Source organism: Populus nigra, chromosome 9, assembly GCF_951802175.1.
Source record: "Populus nigra chromosome 9, ddPopNigr1.1, whole genome shotgun sequence".
NCBI classification, from domain to species: domain Eukaryota; kingdom Viridiplantae; phylum Streptophyta; class Magnoliopsida; order Malpighiales; family Salicaceae; genus Populus; species Populus nigra.
In genome coordinates this window covers 5,426,486-5,435,542 of record NC_084860.1, presented here as the reverse complement: position 1 = coordinate 5,435,542, position 9,057 = coordinate 5,426,486, and the positions used below count along the sequence as shown (strand labels likewise).

General features: G+C 32.1%; 1 protein-coding gene across 1 annotated transcript; it reads right to left on the bottom strand.

Moving 5' to 3' along the window:
* Positions 1 to 2,554: 2,554 nt before the first annotated feature.
* LOC133702538 (uncharacterized) lies at positions 2,555 to 8,227 on the bottom strand. The gene is made up of 11 exons (XM_062126840.1): positions 7,810 to 8,227; positions 6,482 to 6,629; positions 6,291 to 6,358; positions 5,819 to 5,889; positions 5,416 to 5,685; positions 4,782 to 4,945; positions 4,628 to 4,683; positions 4,491 to 4,543; positions 3,084 to 3,252; positions 2,864 to 2,961; positions 2,555 to 2,772 (listed from the first exon to the last, which is right to left on the bottom strand). The coding sequence occupies exons 1-11, from the start codon at positions 7,994 to 7,996 to the stop codon at positions 2,668 to 2,670; spliced, it is 1,389 nt and encodes a 462-aa protein (XP_061982824.1). The 5' UTR covers positions 7,997 to 8,227; the 3' UTR covers positions 2,555 to 2,667.
* Between the last annotated feature and the right edge of the window lie 830 nt (positions 8,228 to 9,057).

Below are 9,057 nucleotides of genomic sequence, written 5' to 3'. Positions count from 1 at the left end.
TTGTCATAAAAGTGTGATAATTAAATAGATTAATTAAAAAAAAACCAACATAAAGAAAGAAAACTAATGAGAAAAAAGAAAAACAATCTGAATTAATTGGGTTAACTCACCAAATCAGGTTAACTCGTTAAACCTGAGATTCGTGTCATGAAAGTGTGATAACTAAATAGAAAAAAAATTAATATTAATGAACTAAATTTTTTTAAAAAAAAGATTAATTAAAAAGGAAAAAGCAAAGAGAAAAATATCTACAGGAAGGAAAAAGCTAATGAAGAAAAAAAAATCTGAATCAACTGGGTTAAACCATCAAACCTAGGATCCGTGTCATAAAAACCTGATAATTAAACAGAAAAAATTTAATATTAAGAAACTATAGACAAAAAAATATAAACTAAAGGCATAAATTTTTTCACTGTGGATTGCACCGTGCTATTCAAAGTAAAAGGCTTAAAAAGGAAAAGGAAAGGAAAAGAAAAAAACAAAGGCATACGCCACAAGTTAATTTTTTTTTCTTGCATAAAAAATATCAAAAAATGGTAAGATCTAAGAGTGTTAGGTCTTTCTGCAAAGATATACCCGAAAGCCTTGGTTCTAGCTGTAACGCTTGACCCAAGAATATTATTTATAATATTAATAATAACATTAAACTTACATGACTTAAGTTTAAGTGAGTTTGACTGCAACACCGGACCTTAGAGCATTGGATGTGGGTCTAGCTATAACGTCGTGTCATAAAAGTGTGATAATTAAATAGATTAATTAAAAAGAAAAAAAACAAAGGAAAAAAACCAATAGGAAGAAAAAAACTAATAAAGAAAAGGAAAAAAATTTGAATTAACTAAGTTAACCTTTTAAACCAGGTTAACCCGTCAAACCTGGTATTCGCGTCATGAAAGTTTGATAACTAAATAGAAAAAAACAATTGACGGGTTTACCCAAAATTAACTGGGTTAACCCGTCAAACCAAGTTAACCCGTCAAGTCCAGACTAACCTATCAAACCCGGGATCAAACAAAAAAATTCATAAAAAAAATTAAAAAAAAATTAACATTTCATTTAATTTTTAGTATATATTATAATATAATAATAATACATATTATAATATAATAATTATAATAATATAATATATTAAAGATGGGTAAGTGTAGTTTTCCAAAGCCTTTTAGAGTATTACATAATGTTTTTTTTATGGCACACCCTTGTATTACTAAATAGAGCTGGGATTGTTAAATTGGATGGTGGAGCGATCACGAGAACAGAATACATCCTTTTACTAGAGAAGCACAGGCCTAAACTGCAGTGGAAAAGGAACAGTTGCGAGCATTTTTATGTTTTTTTCCTCTGCGTTGATGAAGACCATATCAATCACGCAGTGTTCTACCCATCACTAATGTCAATTTCTATGCGTCTAGAAGAAGCTTTTTAAGTATAGGAAGCAGCAGGTGTCTCATCAATCTAGGAAACTGGGCAATGACTGGATTATTCTTTTGTTGCCATGCACAGTTGCACACTACATCCATCGTTGTGCTCGTCTTTGATCCTTCACTGATAAACTTTGTTGTTGAATACAAGTTGGCTTGTGATTTTGCATCTGATCTTGAAAGATATGAATTTGAGATCTATTCGTCTGTAAATGGATCTTGGAAAGTTCTTGCTGAGATTTCTTTTAGCAAGATAAAGCTTTTTCCAAGGACACGTGTACATGTTTATAGCATTATTTATTGGAGTTCGTTCTAGCATGGGTAGATTTTTATTTTTTAATCCATCTATCTGTTAGGGTTTTATTAATTTTCCTTTAATTTGATGATAAAGTTATAAAATTCAAATATAATGGTAATTTCTTAATTTTTTTCAAACTATTTCGTTGACTTTATCCAGTCATTTTTAATTTAATCCACTTATAATTTTTTTTAATATTTTTACTTATGATTCTTTTAATATTTGAATATCATGTTATTAGATATTACATTTGATATTCAAATATAAATTAATTAATTATTGAGTTAATAATAATTTAATTTACTTAAATATATTTTATTTAGAATTGTGATTTATATTTGGATCAACTTATTAGAAAACCTATCAAGTCACAAATATAAAAACCATTTGTCAGAAATTAAACTAAAATAATTAATCAAGTGACTTGGATTTAAATAAATTTTAGAAATTGATAATTAAAATATAATTTATATATGGAATTACAATTCTAAAACCTAGAAAAATCAAAGGAGGATTTCATTGAATAAGTTTTTAAAATTACTCTGAAATAATATTATTCTAGTAGCAAATTAATATTTAACTATTTATAAGGTTTTTAAATTTTTCTATAAATAAAATATTATACCTCTTATTTTCTAGATAGTACAAAGTAAACAACATTATAAAACACCTAAAAAACATAGAAAGAGAAAAAAAAGTTTATGTGAATTATTGACCGGATACTTGAATAACTTGTTATTTATAACAACCCAACTTTAAAACAATTATTCGAGGCTTTAAAACAATTATTCGAGGCTTTAACGAAGGTTTAACAGCAAGCTATGGACAATTGAAGTAGACAGAATAAAAGCATAAATAAATTATGGCGAAGCAGTTTTTTTATATTTCATCATCAATTCAATTATTTTACATCTTTGAACAAGTGCCCTACCTTGTAGTACTTGAGAGCTACAAGCTAGCAGCAATATACATGGCGGATTCTTGTTGCTTCAGGCTGTCTGCAACATGAGAGATCACCCCAGTGCCAGCATTATGAAACCATTCATTTTTCACCTGAAATGTGAAAAAAAAAAAAAAAGCTAAATCACGAAGTGAATCAGCAAGGTAAAGTTATCATAACCCAAAATAAAAATGGCGTCAGTACATGGATGTTGTTATGAGCAAAGAAGGGCCAGAATGCTGAGTGAAAGCTGACATCAACTTTTTTCCATCCCAACCTCTGCAAGCCACTTATCATTTCCTCTGTTAACATACTGAAAGCAATCATTACTCTTGTCATGGGACAATGAACAGATAATTCAAAGATATTGAATGGGGGCCGTTCAATATGGGGGGAAACTCTTAAATGCCACGTATGGTTTTACCTTCCATGAGTTCATGGTACTCTGCTGTATTTTTCATGCTGGGCTCGTTCAGTGCTGCCTCCTTTGCTTTGGCAGCTTCTGGAGGAAAATGGGGGCCGTCAGAAGAAACTGGGGGACAATATTCAACATCTACAACGTGCTTGTAACCATCCAAAGATCGCATAGGGGGCTGTCAATTTAGAAATGTCAAAACGATACAGAAACATTAGAAATCTATCTTAACACTGATATTTCCACCGCATTTGTTTATCCAAATAATTATCCATTGCTGCTCTTTCTAGCTTGAAAGCTACAATAACATGTAGCATTTGGAATTAGTGATTTCCAAGATGCAAGACAGTTTCTTACATTTAGATTAATTCCTTTTCTTAGACTTCCAAGAGATTTTTCACATGTTCGCACTTCTGATCCTCAAGCACTCAGAATTCACGAGGAAAAAAAATATTTCCAGGACATAGCACTAAGAATCCGAGGCCGCTGCTACCTAATTTGCACCCTATTTTTTTTACATATTTACTACTCAAGAGTAGCCAGATCCTGAAGCACTCGATATTTCACTTACAAAAGAACTTCCCTTGAAAACAAACTCTCAAATACTTCCCTTCCAACCTTAATGCAACCTTAATGATCAATTTACATATTTATTGAACAGAACCAAAGCCTCCCTGCATCTTATTTCCACTCAAGTCTTCAGAGGTCATATTAGAAGAGTTATGCTAAAAGAATACATTTCAAAGTAATCTTGACCTCAAATTTCCTAGAAATGTTGCTTTAATTGGACGAGTCCATGAGAAAGTTATCCATACCCAATTCTAGTTCTTTGCAGCAATGTTTGAATTCTATACTGAACCCCTAATTCCACAAAGGTAGTAACTCTAGCTAGACATGGCTGTTGTAGAATCCCCTACTTGCCTATTATGATTTTCCTGACATACGGTTTTATCCCAAGACTTGTAAAATATCTCAGTGAAAAAGTTGATAATTTCTCATAAAAAGAAAATGAACAAAATGCAGGACCATTTATCTAATATCATGATGATTTTGACTATGAAATCAAGTTAACTGATTCATAAAAACAGATAACAGATTTGAAGTAAAGAGGAAACATAATGAGAAAAGGAAAATATCATCTATCAAAGTCTCATTTATAAAATACCGAGAATAATCAACATCAGCATCAGCATTTCTTCTTGAAAAATGAATATGAAGGACACAAACTCACTCCAATTTCTACAAGGACACTCAGCCTTACTTATTATGCTTGCACTCAAAATGATAAAGCAACTCATAGATAACAGCATTTAATTTATATATTATGCTTTAACTTGAATGGTCTCTTCAATTATGCGGTCAAAGATTGTTAACAATAGTTGTGTCAAACAAAGTAAATAAGAACTATCAACTCACCGTGACAAGTTCCATCTCTCTCCTTATGGAGGATGTACGCCAACCAACCATATCTAGTTAATGTCAAGGATCTGAGCAAATGCCGAGAAATAAGACAGCTAAATGTGCAAAATAGAAGATCATATGTAGTAGGATACGATCATAAGATACATTTGCATAAAGAATACGACATCTAAATGCACCAAGAGCAGATCTGGAGAGAAAAAAGCAAGAAACATTTAAGAACCATTAGGTTACGCTGGCAGAAAAAGGAATTGTTGTCTCCAATCACAATGGCATTTTTCTACTTACAAAAACTTCCCATCTTCAGAGTCTGATGTCATTCTCAGAAGAAGAGATGGTTTGTTAGGTTTACCATCAATGAGAAACAGTTGACTGCCAGTTCTACCCACAATAATAGGAGCTATTGGAAGAGCAAGTTTCTCTAAGATGGGAATACCCAAGAGAAATGGAAGCTGAAAAGAAAACAAAAATAGCTAAACGAACTGCACTTTGTGAATGCTAAGCAAAATACCAATTATGTGAGGAAAAAAATTATAACATACAGATAATAGCTGTCCATTCTGTATGAGAATTAAAATTAACATATTCAAAGAAGATAATAAAAGAATATTGTCAGTAAAGAAAATTATTTAAGTTCAGCTTATGTTGCATTGTTTTTAATCCTAAACTGTACTGCAAATGACTGACACTGATGCAAACAACCAATAAACATCCAAACCATAGTGTTGCAAACAACCAAAAAAGAACATTTAGATTTATGTTTATCAAGAGATCATTCATAGGATAATGTAAGATAACTTGAAAGAATAAAAAGAGAGAGCTTAAGGTAATAGGTGATGCAATGGAGCCCAGATTCGTCAATATTGTATGATCACTACATGGTACTACAACTACATATTAAGAACCAGTGTCCAGAACAAACCTGCTTTCTGCCTCTCACCCCAAGATGTGGAGTTGCCAGGGTAATAAAATTAATTGGTTCCAACCCGGCAATCATACCTCGTCTTGAGGAACAAGTTGTATTTGAATTAGGCAGCGAAGTATCAGCAGCCACATCAATGGATTGGCCAGTATTTACAGCAATTTCTGAATAAAGCACAGAAATAGCATATCTTGCAAACAAGCCACCTAGAGAATGGGCTAAAAAGGAAATCCTTTTCAGGCTCTCTCTCTTCTGTACAACTCGCATAACCTGTTCATAAAATTGATAATGAGGAAAATCATTGAATATGCAGCACCTCCATTCCCAACAAGCCAAGAACCTACTCGAAACTACCATAAGTGAAAACTAAATAAATATATTTTGCAACGATGTCAGTACTCACTTCATCTGCAAGTCGCTTTCCTGCTCCATCAATCCCAGAGAATGTTTTAGTGTAGGTGTTACACGAACTTGCTGCAGAAAGACAAAAAAACAATAAATTTCAACTGACCAGATTCCCAGCCTAACTCTGACTAATTGTATAATAAATACAGATTTGATAACAGTATTCATATAAAAACAAAAGTCATTAGTTGAAAAAATAAGATATCAGAATTGCAGAAAACTCTGACCACATGCCTCTGATAACTGAACAGACATCAAGTACTTCAACACGGAATCATAGCCACTCTACTTTGGTGACAAAAACATTTCAATCTATCATCCCCTATTTTGGTGTTTGTGGATGCTCAAAATTTTCTTCATCTTTCTGATTATTTTCTATACCATTTATCAACTTCCAAAAACAATATCGAAATACACAATGGTTAGGCATGTAAGAAAGAAGAGATCACCAGAATAAGGGATGAACATACCATAAATTAGAAAGTTTTTTCCCAAACGCCTTTTTAACTCTGCTTCCACGTATGTCCAGTCACTTGGACTGCATTTGTGAATGATATCAATTTAGTACTTGTTGAGAATTAAAAGCCAAAAAGAAATGTTACCAGTAAATTATAGTGACTGGGTATATTTACTTGGTGAACTGTGTTTGGTCAACATATACCTAGCCAAAATGCCATGTACGAGAACAAGAAGATGATCAGGTTCACTTTTCCCATTCATTGCGCCGCTGGATGATGAAAATCTTCCTTTAGTGGCAGTATTCGTCGCTTGAGATTTAATGCCTTGGGGTTTCCAGTTATTATTTACACCTGCAAAAGATTATCTAATATCCTCAAGGACAGTTGAACGTACATGAATACCTATAATCTTGCATATAGAATTGCAAAAAAAAAAAAAACAGAAGAAAACCAGAGCATATTTGCTTATTACACACACACACACACACACACACACACACAAAGAAAATGCACGCAGACGCAACAAACCTGTTTGTGCAAGCAATAGATAAGTTAAGCAGGCCAGGTTATACTAACAGAGATATTCAACAACGTTTCAACAAACAGAGGCTTAGAAAAATAATTGCAGCTTTTCATAAATTGCCAATATAATGTGTGATCGTTTATTATGAAAAACAAAATTGTTTTTGGAAGTTAATCATGCATAATTTTTCCAGAAGGACATAATAATCCCGTATCCTGAGCTTGTGCTTAGGATACCTAAATTACAGCTGGTAGATTTCTCTTGAGACGACAGTATGCTGAGCTATTGAGAGGTCGAATCTGGTGATGTTACCAAGATATTTAAGACCAATGGGATTTATTTTGGATGGGACAGCATGCCTAGATCAAACACCCACACCTAAGTTTCTCTTTTAAATCTTTTCTGTGACTGTCCTCTCTACAGTAGAGTTGCTATGTAATTTATTTTCAAATTCAATAGGGGACAGCTCAACACACTTTGATAAACTAGTTCAGTGTAAATGGAAGGCATGTAATACTTAAGACGAAACAAAAAGCTGTTTGTGGGCGATATTTGTCTCTCCTGACAATGGAATTTGGTCCCTGACAGCTTCTCTCCAAGTCTGTACCTTCTCTACATCTCCCCCCATCATTCCATTTTTGTGCAGTATTTATAACGCTAGCGCAAGAACACTTGCAAGAAAAATAATAATAATAATCCTGGCATGAAGCTAGATGAGGCTAATTACAAGCAAAATCAATACCCAAAAAGTCAAAAAGAGAGAAGAAAACAAAACAAAAATCCAGTGATTACTTTCAACATAAAAGAGGGAGGGAGGAGCATAAGAGCAGTATCCCACAATCCTATAGCAAAAGCCTAAATCAACTCAATCTCGCAATTATCCAAACCTTCACAAATACCCAATTGAGGTTAATTAATAATTACAATTTTAATAATAATAATAATAATGGCTGCTGGAATTCAGAAATAAAAAGAAGAATTGTTAGAAAGGAAGAAAGAAATACCAACCAGAAGAAGAGAAGTTGAATCCGTGGTGGGCGGAAGAAGAAGGAGAAGAAGCGGAAGAAGAAGAACCTACACCTACAGCTACACCTCCATTTCTTACACTATAATGACAATTATTACTAAATCTTGGAGAAGGAGAATATCCATATCGAGCAGCCTGGAATAACGATGCCGAAGAAGCTGTTGCCATCTGCAATGCCCTTGCTTCTTTATATGTATATATTCCCACCTTTACGGCACGCCCTATCAGCTCAGCTAAACAGAGAGAGAAACGTGGCCGAAATTTTCCAAAATTCCCGGTTCCCAATGTTCCGCTGCCATTATCTTCAACATCATGATGATGATGGTATCGCCAGGCCCATACGTTTGGATTGGATGCCCATGTCTGAGTTGAGATTAGATTGCTTCTTTTGTAACTATTAGGCCCACACAACAAGAATAAATTAATGTGAGTCAAAGATGTTTATTATTTGTTCTAGCCAATGGGGTTCTGCCAATTGTATGACTTGATGGTCAGATAGATACAGATTTGATAAAAAACAAAAATAATATAGATTATTGATTCATTTAATCAACTCGAATTATCTAGTTTTATTATTAAGAGAGTGTTTAGAATTAATTTAAATAAAGTTTTTTTAAAAATTAATTTTTGTTAATTTTTATAATTTTTAATTTTTTAAAAATAAAAATAAAAATAAAATATTATTTTGATATAAATCAAAAAATAATTTAAAAATAATCATTACTACAATACCAATTATTCTCTAAAGATAACATTTTATTATTTTATTTTTTGTTATAAATACAACTAGATTTGATTAATTTAATTCAATTAATTAAATTAATTGAATTTAATCAAGTCAATATTTTATTATTATTAGAATCTGAACTCTAGGTTTTTAAATTAATTTTTGATAAGGTATGAATCCATTTAGTGTGCCTAATTATTAATACTTATTAATCTTGGTGATTGTTTATGTTTTTTATTCTTTTTCCTGTTTGGAATCATTTCCACACATTTCTTTTCCATTTTTTTTAAGAAAAAAATATTTTCCATCTTAACTGATTTATTTGTATTAGAGTCATTTCAACGTAGAACAAAGAACAATTATCTTTTGCTAATTTTAGTACCACGTGAGATATTTCAGAATGGAAGCAAAATATTACACGTTAGAGTAGATATTATAAGCATACATTAGTATACATGTATTATTCAAACAGTTGCATTTAAAAAGAAAAAAAGAAAAAAAA